Raw genomic sequence first — 24,648 nt, forward strand, 5'->3', positions numbered from 1 at the left:
ACTGATCACCTGCTACGTGCTAGCTTGATGGAGCTATAAAGTTAACCAGCACAATTCCTGCTCAAGGAGCTCAATATTCAGTTAACCAAAACTTAAAGTACTTCCCAATGTGTTCACGCACACATGACTTTCCTCTCCTCCATCACGCACACAGGATTTTACATTTGACCTTCCCTGAAGTGAAACTTCTAATACTCACCTTTACAGATATTCTAAACAGCAACACACTGACCAATAGAAGGAGTCCAGTTCAGGTAGAGAAGGGCTGTAAGCACGGGGGAAGGCTCAATGATAGAGCTTAAGGAAGAGAAAATAATTTAAATTCTGGTGGATTCTATTCTTCATTTTTTTTTTCTGTTCTTTATTTTTTCTTTTCTTTTTCCTGTTCCTTTTTCTTTTTTCTGGCCATGCGGCTTGTGGAATCTTAGTTCCTGACCTGGGATTGAACCTGGGCCCTGGCAGTGAACCGAGTCATAACCACTGGACCACCAGGGAATTCCCTGTTCTTCATTTTGATATATCTAAACTTCACCTATTAAGCACAAACTTCCATGACCAGAAAAGACCCACTTCCTGTCAAATGCTTGATGAGACGGAGGGAGGGGTGTGGAAACACAAGAGTAGGAATAACAGAAGGAAAAGGGTGGGTTTTGCGGAACCCCTGGCAGGAGAACTTACGCTGGAGAGCCTGGGAGCTGGAACCCGTCACCGTAGAAGAAGCGCAGTGGCTTTGGGTTGTACATTTGGAAAACTGATTTTTCTGGAACAGAAAGGGCTCAAAGATGTGAGGCAAAAAGGGACAACCTTTCATGTATTAGTGATCTTAAATGTTTGCTCTATGCCCCAAATGTGTATCGATAATGTAGCCCATGTGTTCGTGTCTTCCAAGAGTCAAGAATCCAAGCTTACTCCGTCTCTGCCTTGTAGCGTTATTTATGTGCCAGTTTAACTATTGATTGTTCCTACACAGTAGTTTTACAGACATAGGCTTGATCAACCAATGCAAACATTCTTGAATTCAGAGGTGCCAGGGCCTTGAATCTGCATACAGGTTCCCCTAATATTAGTTGGATGTTGTCATCAGATGTAGGGATGTCTTGATTCCCACTGAAGGTGGTGTTTTTGATGACAGGACTTAATCAGAGAAGTGACAATGTCTGATTGGTTGATTGAACAACATTTAGAAGAAAACTTTCTGGTGTGTTTACAGATACCAGGCCACACACATAGCTTTTCTCTTGCTGTTTGTTTTCTTTTTTTTTTTTTTTTTTCTCCTGCTCTTTGAATTAGAGTATTTGTATGGTAGATTAAAATTTGGGGAAAATACTGTATTCCTATGTATATTTGGAGAGGTATAGAGAATAAGTGAGGGTTTATGTGGAACCTTGACAGTGAAATCTGAGGCAGGGACCTTCTTTTTTTACTTCTCTATTTCTTTTTTTTTTTAAATTTATTTATTTAATTTATTTTATTTTTGGCTGCGCTGGGTCTTCGTTGCTGCGCGCAGGCTTTTCTCTAGTTGCGGTGAGCGGGGGCTACTCTTTGTTGCAGTGTGAGGGCTTCTCATTGCGATGGCTTCTCTTGTGGTGGAGCATGGGCTCTAGGCACGTGGGCTCAGTAGTTGTGGCCTGCAGGCTCAGTAGTTGTGGCTCGTTGGCTGTAGAGCACAGGCTCAGTAGTTGTGGTGCATGGGCTTAGTTGCTCTGCAGCATGTGGGAATCTTCCCGGATCAGGGCTTGAACTCGTGTCCCCTGCATTGGCAGGAGGATTCTTAACCACTGTGCCACCAGGGAAGTCCTACATACAATTTTTTTTTTTTACATATTTTATTTATTTAATTTATTTTTGGCTGTGTTGGGTCTTCATTGCTGTGCGCGGGCTTTCTCTAGTTGCGGTGAGCGGGGGCTACTCTTCATTGTTGTGCGCGGGCTTCTCATTGTCGTGGCTTCTCTTGTTGCAGAGCATGAGCTCTAGACATGCAGGCTTCAGTAGTAGCGCCACACGGGCTCAGTAGTTGTGGCTTGTGGGCTCTAGAGCTCAGGCTCAGTAGTTGTGGCGCATGGGCTTAGTTGCTCCGCGGCATGTGGGATCTTCCCAGATCAGGGCTTGAACCCGTGTCCCTGCATTGGCAGGCAGATTCTTAACCACTGTGCCACCAGGGAAGTCCTACATACAATTTTCTATGTTGCTGATAGTCACCATAATGAAAATTATTTTGTCTTTACTTGACCGTATGACCCTTTACAATCATTCAGAATTAAGCATCACCCTTTAATCACACATAGATTTCTCTTTCACTCCCTTTCTCTTCTCTTAACGCTGGTATAGGTACTTTTGCCCCTGTTTTGCTTGGACGGCTGTGACAGTACCATAGACTGGATAGCTTAAAGAGCAGAAATGTATTGTCTCAGAGCTGTGGAGATAGAAGCCTGAAGTCGAGGTGATGCAGAGTGATTCCTCCTGTGGGCTGTGGGGCAAGGATCTGTTCCTGACTGCTCTCTTTGGCTTGTAGATGGCCGTCTTCATGTTCTCATGGCTTTCTCCCTGTCTGCCCTGTATGCGTGTCCCTCTGTCCAAATATCCCCTTTGCAGCAGGTCACCAGCCATATTGGATTAGGACTGACCCTAATGTCGTTACTGTAATTTGATTACTACTGTAAAGACCCCACTTCCAAATAAGGTCATACTCGGAGGTCCTGGGGGTTAGAACTCCAATACATGAAATTTTTTAGGTGGGGCATAATTCAATCCTTAACACCCCCCATTTATATATGAGGAAATTGAGACCCAAGCCAAGTAGCTGGAGATTTTAATTTCGGCCTAAGTGAATCTGGAGTGATGCATTATCATCACATCCTGTTTTCTCCCCATGACTTGAAAATACCATGAACAAAGGGAAAAAAATTTCTTTGATCTGAATTTAATTAGCGTGAGACAATGTTTGATGGTAATTAACTGCTAAATTTAACTGAGTTTGACTATTTGAAACCTGTGTAAATCATGTTATTTAAAAATGGTGTTAAGTACAGCACACTATGCTTAGTTAAAATGTTTTATTGCTCTAAAGCATTTGCTAAACCTGTTGCACAGACTCTTCCATTCTTATCTGAAAGTACCAGATAAGTAGTGGTACTTATAATATAGTGACCTGTAGGCTTTATAGCACCCCATCAATTCCCTGGCAACTGGACCACACTTTATAGCAAAACCAATCAGTATCAGATATTGGTCACCAATTTTTATCTTGTTTGTCTATCTTTTTTGTAGATTCCTTTTAGTTCTTCATTTTCCTTCTCCTGCATTAGTGATTATGGCAAGCCACACACAAACACTCACACGTACACACACGCACTTGCACACACACATACTCATACCCCATACACACACACACACACACACACACACACACACACACACTATTAAGCCCCAGGGAAGGCTAAAACCAGCATAACAATAACCGGCTAATGTAGCCAGTCATGGTGCAGTTGTACAGCGCATGGATACCTGTACCTGTGTCTCTTTGTCACTGAGTGCACTTGGGCAAGTCACTACTCTTCTTAATTTCCTCACATGAATTAAAAAAAAAAAAGATTTGACTTACGATCACTGCATTCTCCCCAGTTGCTCTTCCATCTGTGCTTTGTTCATTGTAGGTGCATAGTAAATATCTATTGGACAAAAATGAATGGTAAGAAAGTGAACACATAGTCTCCATAGTGTGACATGAACTAAGGAAGATCCAAGTGACATTCCATTCAAACCAGCATGAAGTGCTGAGAAAATCCCCAGTTATTTTCCTTTAGCTGGAAATAATCAAACATTGAAAAGACATTGGAATTTTAGAAAACTCTACATATACTGATGCCCTTGCCTGCTTTACAGGAAAGGAAGAACTGCCACGTGGGGACATAGGGCTACCCTAGTCATCTTTCTTCATTTTAATGTATTTTGTGGGGAAACCAGGAGCCGTAACCATAGCTTCATGAATTGAGTGCACTCTGTATATGGTACTGTACCTCTAAACTTCGTAGTAACCCCTCCACTGGCCCCATGTTACAGATGGCCTGGAGAGGTTAGCAGCTTACCCAATGTCACAGGACTAAAAAGAGGCAGATCCAAACTTCAAAAGCAAATCCATTTAACCCCAAAAGCCCGTGCTTTTTTTGGTAGTCTGTATTGTCGGTCACCCACTGCCATCTCATAAAAAACCCAAAGGCTTGGTGACGTTCATGATACACATTCAGTAACTCTTTGTGAAGTACGTAGTAGATTTCTTTATTGGCCAAGATAACACTTGTCTCTCTCCTTCTTACAGAAGACACACCATCCCATATTCATGATACCAGTAACACCGATTGAGCATTTCAGTGTGCTAGGCATTGTATGAAACATTTTCTCACACAATATCTTTTTTATGTCATATCCTTATGAGAAGTTAACTGGCATGTTTAAGGTGGAGACAGGACCCAGGTGTGTCTGACTCCAGAATACACACACGTGGAGCTGTACCATGCTACTCTTTGCCATGTGCTTCAGTAGCCAACAGATAGATTGCCACCCCCTTTAGCCTCATACTTCTCGTCTACACCTAGTAATGCTTTTGAATAGTGCTGTGCGTTAAGGTAACCTGAGAGAGTCTGAGACAAGCAATGAGTTTCAGAGAGGTGTAGGAAGCAAGGAGGGGAACAGCCCCGGCCTCTCCTGGAGAGCAGGCAGTGTTTATTTGAGTTGTGCTGTCCGGGACCTAGCTTGGCGTCCAGGCTGTGAGAGGCTTTCATACATCTTATTCAGGGTGGATGGGGATGTGTCTAGAGAATGCAGAAGGTTTTACCTTGGGAAGATGCTTGTCATGTGTCAGTGAGCAGGGAGCTTTAGATGTAAAGACCTGTTCTCCAGTCCCTCTTCCCCATGGCTGCCAGGGTGCTCTTTCTCAAACACAACTTGGCCATACTGTCTACCCCACACGTATTCCTTTATTTTGAGTGTCTGCTGTGCACCCAGCAATGTGTAGAGGATGAATAAGAAACACCGTCCCTGCTGGCTAGGAAATCAGTCTTGTTGCAAAGACATACCCTCAAAACATAATTTTGGAGCTGGTTAGAGACCATTTAGGCTAGCTTTTTTCTTAGCAAGGGCTCTGGAGAACTCTGGTTCTTCTAGGTTGTACATCTCCCTGTTGAAATTCAAAAGTGAACTCTGATGAAGTCTCCAGGGAGAACAATTTGTGCCAAATATGCTTTGGGATATAACCGAGTAGTGCAGGCTCCCTTCTTTAATAGATAAGGGGGCTTGGCGAGGAAAAGGGACTTTCTGAAGACACTGAAGAATCCAATGCTGGGCTCCAAGACCCAGCCCTGGGCTTATTCTGCTGTACAGAGGCCCCCTAATGTCACTCCCCACTCTGCTTCTATCTCAGACCAGGCAGTCCTAAACCACATATTTTCTCCTGTATCTTGAAACCATATGTTTCGTAGGTTTTTTTTCTCCCCTTCTAAGATAGGCCTCTGATGTTTGGTGTCTGAAATCGTTCTGTTTCTTTTTCAGAGCTGTTTTGGCAAAGACATTGGAAAACTAGGTTCACAACGAGGCAGAAGAGAAAGTGAGAGGAGGCTTGCAGGTGGGGAGCCCTAGTAGAAAAGACGGGGTTTCTATGGGAATGTTACCAGCCCCCTAAATAGGGGAGCTCTTTGAGGGCAGGAGCCCTGTTTTATTCATCTCAGTATTTCCCAGTCCCAGCACAAAATAGGCGCTCAGTAAACCTTTGATATTCAATATGCTTTAAAATTTTGTTTATTTGGTGTGTGCATATAAAAATTCCATTGTAAAACCCCTTGAATTCAAACATGAAACGGTCTTTACTTTTTAGAGTAGTGATTCCCAGATCGCCTTGGGATAGAATCATCTCAAGGTCTTATTATAAAAGGAGAATTCTCAGGCCCTCGCCGCAGAAATTCTGATTGAGTTATTGAGTGGGTTCTGGGCAGTGCCTGGAATGTGTTTTTTAATAAGTGCCCCTGATGGTTTGGATGATTGGCCAAATCTGAGAGTCACTCTCCAGAGGATAACATTGTTCGATCCCCCATGTCACCCTTAAAGACAGCCATGAAAATAAGCACTGGCCTTCAGGCCTGGAACCTTAAAACAAACACACACACAAAGAGCTGTGTGCAAAGGAATACAGAAAGGCTATATGCAGAACAATTGGCCAGTATAGCCTGGGTCAGATGGAGAGGGGCGATGGATAGAAATGATTTGCAAGCCTAATTAGACCTGCTCCCCAGTGCTCAAACCTGCAGCTCTAAGCCTCCTGCTAATTGGCAGTCCCTTAATAGATTAGGACCTGGCATCAGGTTTGCATGTTATTATAAACCACACACAGAAAAACCCAGTGGCTGAGGAACTCCTGCCAAACCCAGGCCTGGGTTTTTGTGAGGCTTTTGAAGCGCACTGCTCTTTCAGTATTTTGTATAGTCAGTGTACTAAAAGGCATCAAACCATTCCTTTGGATGGGATTTGTGGAGGGCGAGTTTGTGGAATAATTAATTCCCCAAGACCCATTCTGTCATCTTGATGGACGGGCTGGAGCCCATATATGCAGCTCTGCTCTCAGCAGTCCTTGGTGCCTGATAGGAGAGATGGTTTCTCATGGATCCTGTCCTATCCTTAGGCATCTGTCTCCCTCCCCTTTGTGCGCTTGCAGGGGAAGGAAGAAACGTTAAGAGCGCATCTGCTAGAGCTGGGCTGAATGACACACCATCTCAGGAAATCCTCACAGCAGCCCTTCCAAACTGCGTGACATGTTTTGCCAATGAGGACGTGGAGGTCCTGAGAACTCATTAGTCCAGGGTCACACCACTACACCTGGCGGAGAGGGGAGGGACTCGTACCTGGGTCTGCTCGCTCCAAACCAAACCAAAGCTGGAAGACCCTTTTTAATTTTTCTTGGTGCTCAGTTGATGAATCTGGGCAGTGTAAGGGTTTTTCTGAGACCCACATCCTGCGCGGGAATACTTGTTTGCATCCCTGGGTGATATATGTACTGTAAGTGCTCCCCTTCCTCCTCAGATTATATAATAGGGTCCCTGCTCAGGGGGTGAGGCTGCCATCACAGAGAGCCACGCTGTGCAGAGGGACCGAGCGGGGCTGCAGAGGGTGGCTTTGCAGGAGTGCGAAGGCCTCTGACTGGCTGCCAAAGGCGCAGTCAGGTATTCCTGGGGCCTTTGAGCAATTCCAGGGGCCTTGCCCTCTGCTCTTGTCTGCCCAATTAGGTTCCAGTGGGGCCTCCTTCCATTTTTTTCCAAGTGCATTTCCACAAAGGGAGAGCTGTAGTGGAGGCCGAGATTTCTATGAAAACCTTCCATTTTTCAGGCAGACATACCAGGCAGCTCTCATGGCGATACTATGGTGAAGGAGAATAATGTTATTTGGCATTTCGCCCTTTTAAGAAAGTGTATGTGTGTGTCGTGGGTGGTGATGCGGGTGGGACAGGCGGGAGAGGATAGGCAGAGAGAACAGTGCGGGCTTTGTAATTTACTGCAATAGAGAGGTCAGGTGGGCAGGGTCATGAGGAGAGGAGGGCTGCAGGGAAGGCCTCAAAGCCCCCTCCTTGGGCTTCAATACCTTCTACTCCCCCTTTTCCTGATTCATTCACTTTGAGAGGTTGCAAAGGGGATGTTGAGGAGTTTTTATGTTTCTATTTGGAAGAAGGGCTCTAGACGTTCTGTCCCTCTGAGAGAAGCTGGCTCCTTGCTGCTTTGCAAGGATTAAGGGCCTGGCTTCCAGAACCGTGGAAGAAACATCCCAGGAACTACCCTTTTCTCTCCACAGCTGAAAAATGCATCATGGAGCAGTGGCTTCCTGGAGAGTTCTGGCGAAAGAGCTTCCCTCTGGAACAATAGGGTTACTATAGCAAGCCACCTAGGAGTTCTTCCCTGCAGCCCGCTCTCCCACGTGCATCTGGATGACCACATTTTGTTTCCCTGATCCTGATGAGGAAGGGGCGGGGCTCTCTGCCAGAGCCACCAAGGGCGGCCCCAGAGCACAAGGGTTTCTACCTCAGGAGGGCTGACCCATTTACGAGAAGTACCCCTTCTGAGGTCCAGTCAAAGGCACCTAAACGTAGGAAATGTGATGGCCGCAGGGCACTGTGCAAAGCCAGCCTGACCCGGCGGCGTTTCTGCCCTGCTGCTCTGTGACCTTATTTCTCATCTTCCGTTCTGGCCTTTGCAAAATCGAGCCGGTACTGCTTACTGGAAAGGATTATTGGGAGGGATAAATGAGAGCCAGCTCAAAGTGCCTAGAATAGTATCCAGTTTGCAGGAGTAACTGATGCTAATTCCCACCTGCCTCTAACCCACACTGCAGTATTGCTGATAGATACCTACTTCTTTGAGCCAAGAGCTGCCAATCATGAATTTGGTTTGTATCTGAAGGTTTGCAGATTTGGGGATGTTTGGGGATTTACTGCAATAGAGAGGTCAGGTGGGCAGGGTCATGAGGAGAGGAGGGCTGCAGGGGCTGTTCTTTATTAATGAGCATCTTTGAACCCTGGAAGGCTTTGCTTGGCCAGGCTACCTTCACAAACTTAAAGTAGCCTGCTCCCCAGTTACCCCAGCCAGGATAGTGGGCAGGAGGTGATGCCCATCTGCTCTGTAAAGATGCCATGGAAAGAAAGCCTTCAGTTTGTTCAGACGATGCCCTGCACTCCTTGGAGAAAGGTGAAAACTTTGGAAGGTCCATAAGACACCTGGTAAGACCACCTCTTACATTTTGCACATGAAGAAATAGAGCCCAAGAGAGCAGAAGTGCAATGATATAGTTAGTTAGCAGCAGAGTTAATACTGATGAATACAAGTTTTTATTATCAGTTACCATTGGTTAGTATTTGTTTTTAAGGTGGCCTTGGCTAGAGAAACTTTGACTAAATACCCCAAACTCACTTGTGCTATCTTATTGCTACCAGGCATTACTTCACTGAATCAAAAACTAGTGTGGAGATCATTTTCCTTCCAGAATATTGGCTGAGCTGACCCAGCTCAGACTACTTGAGACTCTTTCTTGCTCAGTAGGTGAAAGGTTGGCTCATTTGCTAGAACAAAGTAGAATGACCCCAATATATCTATCTGCCTTCAACTTACTATAATTTATAGCGATCCTAGTGATGATTAAGTTAGAAACCTTTTTCCTCCAAGGAAGAAATTTCTTCTGGATTGAATAACATTTCTAACTCTCAGTTTTTCCTTTTTAGCATCTTTTCAGCATCTGTGTGTTAGGAATTAGATAGGCTCCCTCAAACTACTTTTCTCATTTTGCCTCAAGAGTAAGAGGTGGGTAGGGGATGAGGGTGAAACTCTGAAGCAGTTTTTTGGGGGTGGGGGAGACTTTCCAGTTCTGGATTTTTCTTTTTGTTTTTTTGTATTGCTTTAAGTACATCATTAGCATTCAAATAACAGCAAGGAATCTTTGAAATGCGTTTATTGAGCTAGTCTATAAGCCGGTATTGCATACCTATTGGCTGCTGAGTCATGTGCTAAAGGGCATCTTCCATGCTCCCTGAATATTTTAGAAATGCCTCCGTGGAAGTTCCCGTCATGTGGCATCATGGGCAGTTGTCCCCAGAGTATGCCTTCTTAGAGGGCAGGGACCACTTCTTATTCATTTTTGTAGCTCATAATTCTCTCAGTGAGGAGTTTCCTCCTTCAAAACAGGCTTTTTCTCCTTCACTTTCTTGCCACCCATTGCAATTTGGAGGACTCAGTGGGGGCATGCACCAAGCCTCAGATGTCTGGGAGAGAAGTTTGACTTGTACTTTAATCAGGTGTTCTGTCATGCCATTCACTCCCGGGATATGTCTAAAATGAAAATATAGCCTAGAAGGACAGCACAGAGAGAGGAAATAAACTACAAATTAAAAAGTGATTAGTGAGTGTTTAGGCAGAAGGTCAAAGGGATTATTTTGGACTTCAAACTTTTCAGCTTTCAGGGCTTGTATTCAGTTACAAAATTACATCCCCGAATTATTTGTGCAGGTGGCAGCTGTCAGATTTGAAGAAGGTTTCTGTGTTTTACAAAAGGAACATTGACAGGGCTGGGAGTGGGGAATATGCTCCTGGGGTGAGGGCTGTCTTCTCCACCGCGCACTGGAATTGCTCCAGTCTTGCGCAGCTCGAGTGACAGTCCTTGTCTGAGCGGACACAGCGGTGTCCAGGTTGGTCAGGCGACCTTCTTGAGGAAACCAGTCAAGCCGGTTGATTGGCATGGAAACAGCCTGAGAGTCGATTTTCAGACTGGGAGTGCAGGGAACGAACCTTTGTTAAATACCTACCGTAAGGTATTTCATCCTCACAGCTCTTCAGAGTGGCTCTTGGCGTCCTCTTTTTACAGTTGGGGCCCAGAGAAGTTAAGCAATTTGCTGAAGATTGCCTACATGATAAGTGGCAAACCTGGTTTTCAAATCTGGGTCTGTTGCTTTCTTGAAATCTGTGCTCTTCCTCTTACTGGGAACTTTCTTCATGGCAGAGATTCCCAAGAGGATCACAGCAAATGGGTTAGGTCAGGGTGTGCTGAAAATCATTAATCATTAGAGAAATGCAAATCAAAACTACAATGAGGTACCACCTCACACCGGTCAGAATGGCCATCATCAAAAAATTTAGAAACAATAAATGCTGGAGAGGGTGTGGAGAAAAGGGAACCCTCTTGCACTGGTGGTGGGAATGTAAATTGATACAGCCACTATGGAGAACAGTATGGAGATTCCTTAAAAAACTAAAACTAGAACTACCATACGACCCAGCAATCTCACTACTGGGCAGATACCCTGAGAAAACCATAATTCAAAAAGAGTCATGTACCAAAATGTTCATTGCAGCTCTATTTACAATAGCCAGGACATGGAAGCAACCTAAGTGTCCATCATCAGATGAATGGATAAAGAAGATGTGGCACATATATACAATGGAATATTACTCAGCCATAAAAAGAAACGAAATGGAGTTATTTGTAGTGAGGTGGATGGAGTTAGAGTCTGTCATACAGAGTGAAGTAAGTCAGAAAGAGAAAAACAAATACAGTATGCTAACACATATATATGGAATCTAAGGAAAAAAACCAAAAAGGTCATGAAGAACCTAGTGGCAAGATGGGAATAAAGACACAGACCTACTAGAGAATGGACTTGAGGACACGGGGAGGGGGAAGGGTAAGCTGTGACAAAGTGAGAGAGTGGCGTGGACATATATACACTACCAAACGTAAAATAGATAACTAGTGGGAAGCAGCCGCATAACACAGGGAGATCAGCTGGGTGCTTTTTGACCAGCTGATGGGGTGGGATAGGGAGAGTGGGAGGGAGGGAGACGCAAGAGGGAGGAGATATGGGAACATATGTATATGTATAACTGATTCACTTTGTTATACAGCAGAAACTAACACACCATTGTAAAGCAATTATACTCCAATAAAGATGTTAAAAAAAAAAAAAAGATCCTTTAGCCCCTGGCCTGCAAGGTAGGGTGGGTGTGGCACTGAATCACTGAGCAGCAGCCTCTCCTCAGTTTACCCCTTGCAAGTATCTTCTGATAGTGTCACTACCTAAATGTCTGGGGAACTCTGAAGATTAAGTGTCTTAAAGATCATCCAGTTCAACCACTCATCTGAGACTTGAAGCTGGTTGGGTTCTCCATAATTTACTCCTGCTGCAATTGTCTGCTCTTTGTGAGGGTATGTGGTACTGTGTTGCTTTGGGAGATTGTGTTAAAAAAACAGGATTTGGGGATATGAGAGAGATTAGATTAAATTCAGAAACGGGGAGGTGTCGGGGAGAATCTAAGGGGGGGTCATAGAGTGTATTGGGGGCGGAGCCATATCCTCGGAATTTTAGTCTGTTTCCTATACAATTATTCAGTAGCCATGCGTTGAGCACCCACTAAGTGCCAGGAATTATTCTTTGTGCTGGGGATACAGAGATGAATAAAATATGGACCCTTTTCTGAAGAGACTCTCAGCTAGTGAGGAGACTTACCAGAAAAGAGTCATTACAGTGCTAGGGGGTGGTGGGTCTCAGCCTTCCCATCTAGTAAATGGAATAAATGACACCTCAGATCTCTTGTAGTTCCAAAATTTTACCAGTGTATTACTGAAATGTTCCTGACTCCACTAGAGTAAAGTTTGTAATACCAACAATTATCTGGTGGATTTTAATTTGTAAATTCCTTCTCACTTGGCTTTGACTTTTTAGAATGAATGAGCTTCTATCAGGAAGAGGCTTTGTTTTCATTTTAATACTATTGCCTTGAAAAATAGAACACTCGGATACCTTTACTTAGTATCACATAGACGTGTGTAAGTTGGGTCCACTTCTTTCTTCTGAAGCATAACCATGTAATTTATTAACACGTCCACATTGTTTAACTGGCCAGTAAGGCAGATTCATTCTGGCCCTACCACCAGCCTCATGGAATAAACTTGCTACGGCCTTTGTAGTTCAACAAGCCTTGGCTTCCAACCCTCATTCATTTTTTTTTCTTTTTAAACATCTTTATTGGAATATAATTGCTGTACAATGGTGTGTTAGTTTCTGCTTTATAGCAAAGTGAATCAGCTATACATATACATATATCCCCGTATCCCCTCCCTCTTGGGTCTCCCTCCCACCCTCCCTATCCCACCCCTCTAGGTGGTCACAAAGCACTGAGCTGATCTCCCTGTGCTATGCGGCTGCTTCCCACTAGCTATCTATTTTACATTTGGTAGTGTATATATGTCCATGCCACTCTCTCACTTCGTCCCAGCTTACCCTTCCCCCTCCCCGTGTCCTCAAGTCCATTCTCTACGTCTGCGTCATTATTCCTGTCCTGCACCTAGGTTCTTCATAACCTTTTTTTTTTTTTTTAGATTCCATATATATGTGTTAGCATACGGTATTTGTTTTTCTCTTTCTGACTTACTTCACTCTGTATGACAGACTCTAACTCCATCCACCTCACTACAAATAACTCAGTTTCATTTCTTTTCATGGCTGAGTAATATTCCATTGTATATATGTGCCACATCTTCTTTATCCATTCATCTGTCGATGGGCACTTAGGTTGCTTCCGTGTCCTGGCTACTGTAAATAGAGCTGCAGTGAACATTGTGGTACATGACTCTTTTTGAATTATGATTTTCTCAGGGTATATGCCCAATAGTGGGATTGCTGGGTCATATGGTAGTTCTATTTTTAGTTTTTTAAGGAACCTCCATACTGTTCTCCATAGTGGCTGTATCAATTTACATTCCCACCAACAGTGCAAGAGCAACTCTCATTCATGTTACTAACTATGAGAACTTTGGCAAGTCACGTAGCTTCCGAGCCTCAGTTTCCTCATGTCTGAAATGCAAATGTTATTAGCTGCCTTGCAGTGATGACTTGACACAATTTTTGGATTTGAAAACGTTGATAGGAGGCACAGTCTTTGGTTAAGTTTAAGACATATGCACATGCACGTACTCATCCATATATGTCTAATGTAGCCATTACTTATCATGGAGGACATTGTTGAATCAAGAGTTCATTATTTCTATTTTTATGGCTTCAGCCAAGGACTTTATGTTCTCTAGAGTAGGGATGGAAAAGCCAAACGTCTCCAGGGGCCAGGTAGTTAACACAAATGACTGAAGTAGACCAGGTATAGGAAGATTTGACAGTACAAGCTCAATGGGAATGGAACTGAGGCACAGCCTTGGTGTCAGCGAGACACTAGGGCATGATGGTGCCCTGGAGAATCTGTGCAGCCAGTTACCACTGCCTGCACTGATTGCCACAGGGCGGTAGAGCTGGCTTAAGAAGCTGAAATCTGAATGTTATGTGAGACCTCTTGTTATTAAATGTTGACAACGAATTTTAAAAATCTTAAACACTGGGCTGGCCAAGCAGAACATCTCTGCAGGCCAGGTTCGGCCATGCACTGCCAATGTGTCACCTTCATCCTAGAACTTGGTAGGACCGTGTAGCCTGATGGGTTAACTTGGAATACCCTGACGGCCTTGGATATCCTACCCGCGTGACTTTGTTCTCGTAAGGCCTCCAGTAATGCTTCAGCTCTTCATTTTTGGCACTGCATCTGGCTCCGGTCTTGCCTTTTGACTATCTCGATCTTTGGCCCTCCCAGGTGTCTGATGTCCTGCCAGTCTCCATATTGTTTATTTTACCGCCACGTGAACCTGGTGTTTTGCGTACACCTGGATAGCATGGCTTGGATGGGAGCACACTGCTGACAAATGTATGTTTAACTGTTGGAAAAATAAGAAGAAATGTTTTTTCACCCTTATTATAGACTTACCTCCCATTCAGCCTCCTGTGATCTTTGAGAATACGGGGCAGGGTTCCTGCTGTGATATTTCTTCTCTGTGTCAGGGTGCCAGGTCCTGCTAACCACTATCGAAGCCCCTTCTGTTTACACAATCCCAAGAAGTCCCTGGAATTAAAGGATTTTATGAGCATGCTTTTCCCGGGGGATCAGATTGCACTGGGGAAGCGGCTGGTGGGCCCGTGGCTTTTGACAGAACTCTGATCACATCTTATCCCTGCTTAAAAGCTTTCCATGGCTTCTTGTCACATACAGAAGAATTAACATTTATGGAGCCCAGCGATTACTGGTTGTTTTATAAATTGTCCCAGTTAGTCCTCAGTCCACTCTTTATGTTGGGAACTATTACACAAAGGCCAATTGCACAATGATGCAGGTGGAGTTCAGAGAGGTAAACTGACATGCCCAAGGTCACGCAGTAAGCATGACAGGTGGTAGAAGTGGAATCCTGTCTGCCTGACTCCGAAGTTCCTGGTTAAACTGGAAAAAGGTAACTCTGCCAGAGTGGGTTACGTGGCTGAGTGACTCCTTTGTAGAAAAGATATTTGTATTTAGGTCTTGAATCAGAGTCTGCCAGTGGTACTTTAATCCAGATGTTAAAAACATTACTTCCCAGAGTTGTCAGGAAGATCAGAGGTGATCATTTATGTAAGAGCTGTAAAACCCTCTGCACGCATGTGATTCTTGCTCTGTACTAGTTCTGGGCAGTGTATTGCAAATGAACATATCTGGGTCATAAGGGAGACTGAGGCAGGAGAGTGGCCGGATCTGTACAAATCCATCTCAGCATCTAAGGAGGAGCCTTGCTTTTTTATCCTTGTTCAAGGTCAACCTACACTTTCCGGAGCTTTGTAGCTTTGTGAATTATCTGCATAGACAGAGTTCGTGTATACTTAAGGATAAAGGCTAACTGGCCCTGTCTCTGAATGAACTTTAGAGTCAGAGTATTCTATTACATACTCTGGTTACACCTCTTATCAGCATAGTGGGCACTGAGGCAAATTATAATCTCTGACCCTCAGTGCTTTGGCTATAGACTGATAATTAATTTAGAGGATTGTTTGGAGAGTTAAATCAATTGATATATCCAAACCTCCTGGCACATAATAGGTGCCCAATGAATGTAAATTTACTCTCACCCTTTTAAAAGAGGGATCAAAAGAGAGGAAGGAGGTCTTGGGAAGTGACCCAGTTTTACCTGGGGCAGAGGAATTGTTAGTCCTTCAGGCTCTAGTAGTTGTGTAGTACTAGAAATAAAATCTCTCGTTTGTGAAATACATAATGGCAACAAAAGAGGTCTGGAATTCTCTCAGTGAAAGGTATGAGTCATGGGCTGTTGGTTGATTTTTTAGTTCTTGGTGGATATGGCAGCCCTTTAGAAATCCAACTGCAAAAGCCAAAACAGCCAGAGCTGGGGGTTTTAAGGTGGCTGATGTTATTTATTTTAAAGGGTAAAATGTTTTTATTTTAAGCCCTTTCAAATAAGAAAGATCATTCAAAGTCCTTTTTCATGCCCACGATTAGACTAAAGACAGGTGTCTCTTTGTCATGGAACCTGAGAGTTTTCCAAAGTTGAGGAACTCAAAAACAGTGCCCAAGGTTGTGTCCTGAGCCCCTCACACAGTGCCCAGAAACTATACTCAGGAATTGTCTATACATGCTTGTGGAATCCAACTGAGACCAAGGACTTGGGCTCAGGAAACCCAGGGAGCAGGATTGGATCTGCCATCCCTTTCTTCATTTCTGCCATGTGGTTGCTTTGAGTTCTGACAGTCTTCTTTTTGTAAAGAAAGGGCCTGAACTTTCCAGTACCGAAGAACTGAGCATTTGTCAAAGAGAACCTCTAGACCCAGAATACTGCATGTTCACACCAGCCAACAGCAAGTGTTTTTCATGGCAGCCTCTTTCAAAGGTGGGAAATGCCTTCATAGTAAACTTAGTTTTGTCTCATTTGGATTGTGTCCAGTCTAGAAATCTGGACAAATATCGTAAACTAAAGAAAGTTTGCACACTTCTAAGACAAGTAGCAATTAATTACTTTAAATAGAAACCTTGTCACTTACAAGCAACATAAATATTTGTATTTTGAACCTCTAAGTAGTAGTTGGGTTGACCATTCTGGCCTTAAGTGATTAAAAAAAAAATCAGGTGGTCATATTTTAACAGGGAAGACATTTATAAAGAAAGGGAGGGTCAGGTCATGGAGTAAGAAAACATGAGCCAAAAGAAAGACAGATCTGGGTTCAAATCCCAGCAACCAATGGACTCACTTGGGAACCTTGGCCACGTTACAAAACTACTGGTTTCAGTTTTCTGTTGGGTGCAAATGAAAATAATGGCCTGTAACTTTTCAGAGCTGTTGTGGTGATGAAAATACATTAATTCCTAATTAGATTCTAAACTCCTTGAAATCAGAAGCCCGGCGTCGTCCATCTGTGCTTCTAACATCTGGTCCAAATTGGTGCCATTTACTTGCTTTGATTTCAGATGAGCTGCTTAAACTTTCTGAGCCTTAATTTTTCACTTGTAAAGTGAGTAAAACAGTAAAGTTGGTAGAACTCTATACCGTAGGTAAGATGCATAAATTCCTGTCACAGAATCATTTGAGCAACTAGACTGTGCTTGATACCTACACACAGATTCTATATCCAGTATTATTTTGTGAGCAGATATGTAGGCTTTCTGCAGATATTAGTTTAATTATCACTCACACAGATGCTCGACTTGGCTTATTTTAAGGTAACTACAGCTCTGGTGAAGTAGAAAGTTGGACAACTCTGGAAAAGGCACTTGAAGGACATGGTCCATAGGAGCGATGGGAAAATCTCTCCCCGATGCTCTGATTTCGGTCATGCAAAAGTGCAAAAATTTCTCATTCACTCTCCCACCCCCACTCTTTTCCTACCCTCACAAGAGCTTTCTAAAAAGCACTTTGAGAGCAGGAGGCTGTGTTTAATTTTGCACCAACTTGAAGCTGTGGCTGGAGGGAGCAGGGCTCTGGGGCTGGGTCACTTTGGTAACACTTCCCACATGACTTTATCAATGGGTGGGCCACGGAAACTTATCCCATGTTTTCTTACACCCCACCCCCAAACCGCCCAACCTGCCCAAGTGTTCGTTTTTCAAAGCCCAAGAACTTTCAAAGGCCTGAACCCAACACAGGGGCTTTTCTTCATGCTTTGATTTTCTGCCCATTAAGTGTTTGTCAGTGAGTTCGTATTTCGCCTCCTCTGCAGCCTACACATCCCAAGAGGTCCCTGGAGGTTTAGGAAGTTAATTGATCCTTGATTAAAAGAAGGAGAAATGCTTGAGTTGAGGTCTAGAATCACCAGATAGTGTGTGTGTGTGTGTGTGTGTGTGTGTGTGTGTGTGTGTGTGTGTGTATTTACATACATTTTGGATCTGCTTTGCAGAAAGCTTGTAATGTACCTTTCATTATAGATAAATCTAAATTCCAGGATATTGGCTTCGGAGTTTTCATTATATTCAGTACTGTCGTGTGTGGAGCACAGTGAATGTTCAGGGAGCAGGAGCCAGTGCTGTTGCCTTGACTGTTCCAAACAAAGCATTTTCTTCTTCAAAGCCCATGAGATTTGCTGTGCTTCAATTAATGTATTAAACTCATAGGTGCCTCCTTCCCTCTATTTTAAGTGACTCATTTACTTTAGAAAGCACCCGGGAGTCAGAGCATTTGAGTCCTGTCCACCACTACCGCTGACAGAGGGACTCTGGTAAGTCACTTGAATCCCTTTGAACCTTAGGGTGACTTAACGTGTTAGCTTTTATGACTGCTCCTCCTGTTGGCCTTTGGGCCACTGGAAGGTTGGGACTCCAACTCAGTAGCCCCATCAGTGCTGAGAACAGAACAGGCAGCAGGTTTGTCAGATTTGCCACAGTTTATGTGGGGATCCTCGGTACCTTGTGTCTCTCTCCCAGCTCTGTAGCCAAACTTAAAATTGTATTCTCGTGATGCCAATGGCCATCAGTTTTGTTGATGGCCTATTGCAGTCCCTAAACTACACTGTTTTTATGAGTGTATTTAGCCCCTGGACCCCAGAAACCTCCGACTCACATAAAGGTCAAATTAAGCCTCCCATCCAGGCCATCTTTAGTGTCTCTAGTAGAGTGTTCTTTTGTGCCCTCGCTGTACTCTCTACATCCATCAGTCCTCACACTAAAAATGTTTTAGTGCACTTGTTTTCATGACTTTCTTACAACACCATGCACCTCTTGAGGGCAGGTACTGTACTTTGATGTACTTACCCCTTGATTCCCAGTGGCTAGCACTGGGAATTTTCGTAAAATGAAATGATCAGGGACTGCAGTGATTGGTAATAAAGATGGTGCCAACGTTGGAAATGGAGATCCTGTTTTGGAAAAGAACGCCTCTTCTCTGTCGTGGAGAGGCAAGGCATGGTGTTATGTCTCTTGAGGGCTGGCTGCCCCACTGGGGGGACATGTTCATGCTTTTCCCATCAACTGAAGGGGATCTGAGGTTATTCTTTTCCCGGAGCCAAGTCAAGATTTGACTGGCATCACCCCCAATCATACCACAAGTTTGTAGGGGAGACAGAAAAGGCCACTGGTTTTTCTAAATGCTGTCTCCACGCCTTTCAAGAAAATAAAATGGACCGTATTCCGATCCAACTTCTTGTCTGTTTGTGGTCATCATCTACATAATTGGAACCGGAAACCCTCCCCATGCCTTGGACAAGGAAGGAAGGAAAAGGATTTGGATTGTTCCCAGGTTAAGAGTACAGAGGAACTGACCAGACAGATTTTCTTTCCTAACCTTCTCTGTGGGACTTTCCCCTCCTTCTTCCTTTTAGCGTTTTTGAGTGTCCACAGTGTGTGCCAGACTCGGTGCTGACACTACCCCGTGCTGTTGCCTGGTTTCTTCCAACTAAAACAACTTCCTGTACTGATTTTATTCCATGATATGTGTCTTCCCCTGCTAGATTGTAAACTTCCTGAGGGCAGGGCTTGTGTCATCTTTGTAGTCCTTGTACTTAGTGGGCATATTTAAGACTCAATAAATATTTGTTGAATGAATGAACGAACGAATACATTATTATATCCTCCCAGCAATCCCAAAGCAAGATTTTGTTTTTCCCATTGAGCAGATGAGAGGGGGGTTTTGGAGATGGAAAGTAACTTGCTCAAGTAGTAGGGAGCAGGGTTGAGATCATTAACCGAGTTCAGTCTGACTCCACAGCCCTTTTATATGTGTTTTATTGTCCTTAGGAACATATGTTTTACAGGCCTATCATGTGAACACTAGTAAAAATAGAAGCTGGGGGCCTTAAGAGTGGAACACAAATGTAAGGAACTTGGGGTCTGTTCCCTTCCTTTTATTAGCAACGCTTTGGCTCCTCGGCACCACAGAGACTGTGACCGGGCTCAGATGTGAAGCTAACGGTGTTTGTCACGATGCGTGGAACTTTAAAAGTGGACTATTAATATCATGCTGCTGGCTTCACAGCTCCTTTTCGTAGCCAACTTGGCCACATTTCAAAATGTGTAGGCAGTGGAATGAAGACGGCTCAGGCCCACGTGATATCTTTTCTCTCCCAGCCCCAAACCCAAGAAGATCAGCTAACTGCACTTGCCATCTCTAAGCCGGGACATGGATTCCCTGTTTCCCTTTCTTCCTCTTCTCCATCGCAGAGACCGAGTTTCAAGAGCTAATAGTTGTTGCCTTCCAGGGCCCCTCTGTGTTTACTCTCCGAAGGTCAGGCACAACGCTGTGGTGTGCGGCTGGGCTTTCTTTTCAAAGCACCAGTATGAATTTGATAAAGTAAATTGTTGTTCTAGCAGGAAGCAGTTGTGGGGGGGGGGGGTCACAAAATAAATAGCCGTAGAATTCAAATAAATCCAAAGAATAAAAGCAAATAAATCCATGTGTGTATGCACAGTGATACATAAATACACTTTTTAGAAAGTGAGCATTTTTATCGCTGCCAGTCTGGACCAAAGTCACTGAAACACTGTGGAGTTCATGGTACATTTTTTTTTTTCTTTAAGGGGCCGTCCGGGCCTTCGAGCCACATGACATGAGCTTAATTCTTTTTGAAAAACATGAAAATGGAATCTTATCTTTTAAACGGCTGCTTATCGTGGGTTTTTTTTTTTCCACTAATGAAATTCATATATGGATGAAACCAATTTGCAAAGTTAAATTAGGGATTTAGGCACTTTGGGGTGAACTAAGAGACTCTGAGTGATCTAAGCATTCTTTCTGAGCCTCTATTCTCTCCACTGGCAGATGAGCGATAGTAGTGCTTAAATGATTTTAAAATGACCACTTGGGGTTGTTGGAAGATTCAATGCAAAAATGGATGCAAAATACCTCACACGTTGTTGGTGCACAGCAGTGGTGGGCTGTTATCTTCGACAAGATGGTTTTCATGGTCTTCCTTAGTCCTGACATACAGTGGCTCACCTTGCACTTTTACTTTACCTTTTACTCACCATTGTGAGGTGGCCTTGGGGCTAGGTATTGAACTTGGATATAGGGGAGGAAGTGTCTTTCCAGCCTAAAGAAGAGCATGAACCAAGACAGAGGCTCTGTGCCCTGTTTTGTTGGAGGGTGTATCAAGGAGGTTCAGGTCGTGGGGAACTCTGGAGGTCATACTTAGGGATGTCATCTTGTCCTGTGCAATGGGGAAACATTGAAGAAGCTTGAGCATGGCCATGACATACTTACAGTCAGGAAGCAAGCTGGTGGATGTGGGTAAGAGGCACAGAAGGCCAGGAGACCAACTTGGAAGCTGCCGCCGTGTCCAAGAAAGAGGTATTGTGGGCCTTCACTTTTTGCTTCAGGCTTATGAGGGCCTTTCCTGGCAGGTGATGGAATCCATTTTCCATGACCTTCAAGAGAATGGCATCTGAGCTGGACGTTGATAAACTAGCAGCAGCTGCAAGAGTGCCTCAGTGCCCCTGATGCCCTTGGGCTCTGCTCCAGGTCTGTAAGCAGGAAGGCCCAGCTCAGCTCTGCTCAGTCTTGTCAAAGACTCTTTGAACAGTGAAAGAAAAACACTGGAAATGGCATTCACTAAGCAGCTACTATGTGCGAACACTGTACTAGGAGTTTTATGTGCTTTGTTTCCTATTCCCCTTTAGTCATCACCACAATTCATTTGTGGGGAAACTGAGGCTCAGGAAGATGGAGAGAGAACCAGAAGTCACATTGCTAGGAAGTGGTGGATCTGGGGTTCAAATTCAGGTTGTCTGATTCCAGAGTCTTCAGAATTCCAAGCCACAAAGTCTTGGGATGAGCTTCTCAAAGGGGGAAATGATTGACTTAAGAGAGGAAGGCACTTGGAGGCATCATGAGACATCATTAGATTTGGGGCTTTGTTAGTAACAATTACAAATCGGGCTTTGATTCTTAGCAGGATGTTGTAGAGCAGTGGAAGAGCTCCTGCCCTGCCACTTCCACCGCCTCCCTCTGTGCTCTTGGACAAGACAAGAGGATCACATTATACCCTTCTTAGTGGCAACTAAAGGAGGGAAGGGGGTGCATGTAGAGAAGGCTCTCTGTAGGCTGTAGATCAAATGCAAGGAATTAACATTGCCGTCGATGTTGTTATCTGGGGTGGTCTTTGCTGTAGGTCATTCTTCTTTGGCCTCCTCGCACTGATGTTTTTCCCCCTCTCTCTTGTTTTTTTCTGGTATATGCGATGATGGTTCCGTCTGGACCAGCGGGCCTGCCCTTCCTCATCATCGAGACAAGCACCATCAAGCCTTACCACCGGGGGTTTTACTGCAATGACGAGAGCATCAAGTACCCGCTGAAAACCGGTGAGACAATCAATGATGCTGTGCTCTGCGCCGTGGGGATTGTCATCGCCATCCTCGCGGTAAGCGCCCAGACCGCCGTGTGCAAAGCACGTCGTGGACTATCCAAGCTAGTAGAGGTTTGGAAGATCGAGTAGAATTTCATTTGATTAACACTGTTTCATGCAGTTAATACTATTACTAAAAGTATTTTAAAATACTAAATATATATATATATATATACTATAAATATTATAAAAGTATGCTAAGCAACCTTCTACAATGCTTTGCATACCTTATCCTTACAACAATCTAACAAAGTCTAGATATCGTTCTTATCTTTCTTCTACAAATTAAGAAGCTGAGGTCCGCAGAGTAAAAATAATTTGCCCAAGGTCACGTAGTTAATGAGTGGTTGAGTTGGGATTTGAACCTCATTGTCCCTTACCCCAGAGTCTGAGCTCTTAGCCATTGTGCTATAAATCTGAGCCCCAGAGGATGGGGGTAATACCTTACCAAATATCTCAGGCCTTTTCTGTGTTCTTTCCACACTCTCATGGTGCTGCTCTGACAGTGGTAATGCCACTGACATTCTCTGGCATATTGTTTAATTCTCTCATCCAGTGGCTGTAGTGTCAAAGTGAAAATAGAATGAGACTTGCAATCCAGGGAACTAGGTTCTAGACCTGGCCCTCCACTGCCAAGCTGTACGTCTTTAAAATCAGGGGTGACCATCTTGCTTCAAAACTTTGCAGTCAGAAGTAAAAGAGATCATGAATATTGAAGTAATTGGCAAACTCTTAATTGCTGACCAGGTTGCTCATACGCCGGCGTAAAATCTAGACTTACATCCAGATCTTCCCTTAGAGGATGAAGCCCTCATTGAAGATGCCAAAATGTGCCACCGACTTGACAAGGTCCAGAATTACTTTGCGTGATGGTAGCCTCATGGGAATCAGGGTATGGTCTATCTGGGCTTTACTTAGAAGGTCACTGCCCTGTTTTAGACGTGTCCATTTAGGGCAGGGGAGGGGGAGAGTAACTGAGGGTAATCCAGTCCTATAATTTGTAGTTCATACATTTTCACAGCCATCCATTCCACACCTCCAGTATTTTCTAAATTTTTTCTTTGTCCTTGAACCTCAGCCATATGGGCAAAGGGTATGGGATCACATCCACCAAGATCGAAAATCTTTGTTTCAAATCCTTGAGTCATCTTTGTATTCATCCTAGCCTGGAAGCTCATCTTTGGCCTGTAATAGCAAGCCAAGAAGGAAGGAGTTGATATTAAGAACACTGCGTGTGAAATAAGGGCTTAGTATCCCCCTCATTCAAATGGAAGATCAGAAGCTTGGAGGGGTTCAGTGACATGCTCAAAGTCTAAAGCAAGTAAAAATTCGAGCCTAAACCTGGCTTATTCCCAAACCCTCTGTCCATCTTGCAGGCTTGATTTAGGCTTGGAGGTTGGCTATCCTATCCAAGTGCTCAGTGGGATGGGCAGTTCGCTACTGTTGCCTTCTCTGCATCAAATGTAAGCTGCTGATGGTCATGGAGCACAGTGCGTGAAGTTTTTCTTTTGACTTCCCCACTCTGGGGGTTGGTTATAACTTTGAGACCCCTCTTTGTTTTCTAATAACATCGTAAACGAGGCACGCAATCAACAGTTTGACATTGGGGAGGGGGCAGGGAGGCTAGTAGAATTCTTTCCAACCTTTAAAAGAAAAACAGTCCATTTGGCAACTGAAGTAGTTTCTTAAAGGTGGACTAAGGATCTTTGTGTTCAGAAGCTGAGAAATATAAAATCTAATTTTACTCTTTGCTCCAAATTAACAGTGCAGGGTTGAGTTCTCTAGGAAGAATGGCTTTGCCTGGAAAAAACGTTTGAATACTTAATACAGTATCTTGTGCTAAGGTTTGAACAGGTGTTTTTTGACACTTGGAGGCTCAGTTAATTGAATGCTTTTAGAAGCCGACTCTAACCCGGGAGGGGTTGAGATAAGAATAGCACAGTGTCTGGGTTGTTCTGTGATCTTCGTACTCTTTACGTGCGATTATCAGTGGCTTGCCTAGTGGGCTGCTCCTAGACGTGGCGCCGTGGAGAGAGACACTCTTCAGAGGCCTGGGGCCCCACTGGCTACGTGAATTAGGTGAATCCCTGGTTCTTCTAGGCCTCATTTTCCTCGTCTGTAAAATGAGAGTGCTGTTTGACTTCACTCCTGGGGATTGCTGTGGGAATCAAATGCCATCCCTTTCGTGGGCACATGCTTGGCTGCAGTGGGCTGGGTGGACCCAGGGTGCTCAAGTAGCCTCTTTGAGGTCCATCCTTCCTTCCTCAAGCAAAATTCCTGGTCAGCAGCTCTTTCCCTGCTGTTTGCCAAGAGCCCCTTCTTCCTCACGAGATGCTAGTGTTTCTAAGAAAAATCTGCTTTGAAGAGCTTAGTTGTGGCTGGCCTCTCTCCTCGTGTCACGTGGATGTTTTAATTAAAATGCTCCCTGACCTCCCAGGTTTCCTGGAAATGGT

The 24,648-nt window shown here is 44.1% G+C and overlaps 1 protein-coding gene across 1 annotated transcript in view; it reads left to right on the forward strand.

The window, feature by feature from the left end:
* PLPP3 (phospholipid phosphatase 3) overlaps nucleotides 1-24,648 on the forward strand; it is an 85,905-nt gene that overhangs the window by 22,898 nt on the left and 38,359 nt on the right. Inside the window, exon 2 of the mRNA XM_082413749.1 lies at nucleotides 22,053-22,210. Within this exon, the coding sequence (XP_082269875.1) occupies nucleotides 22,053-22,210 (158 nt within the window). The remainder of the gene's footprint in view (nucleotides 1-22,052; nucleotides 22,211-24,648) is intronic.

This window comes from Balaenoptera physalus, assembly GCF_965194825.1.
Source record: "Balaenoptera physalus genome assembly, chromosome: 1".
Lineage (NCBI taxonomy): Eukaryota > Metazoa > Chordata > Mammalia > Artiodactyla > Balaenopteridae > Balaenoptera > Balaenoptera physalus.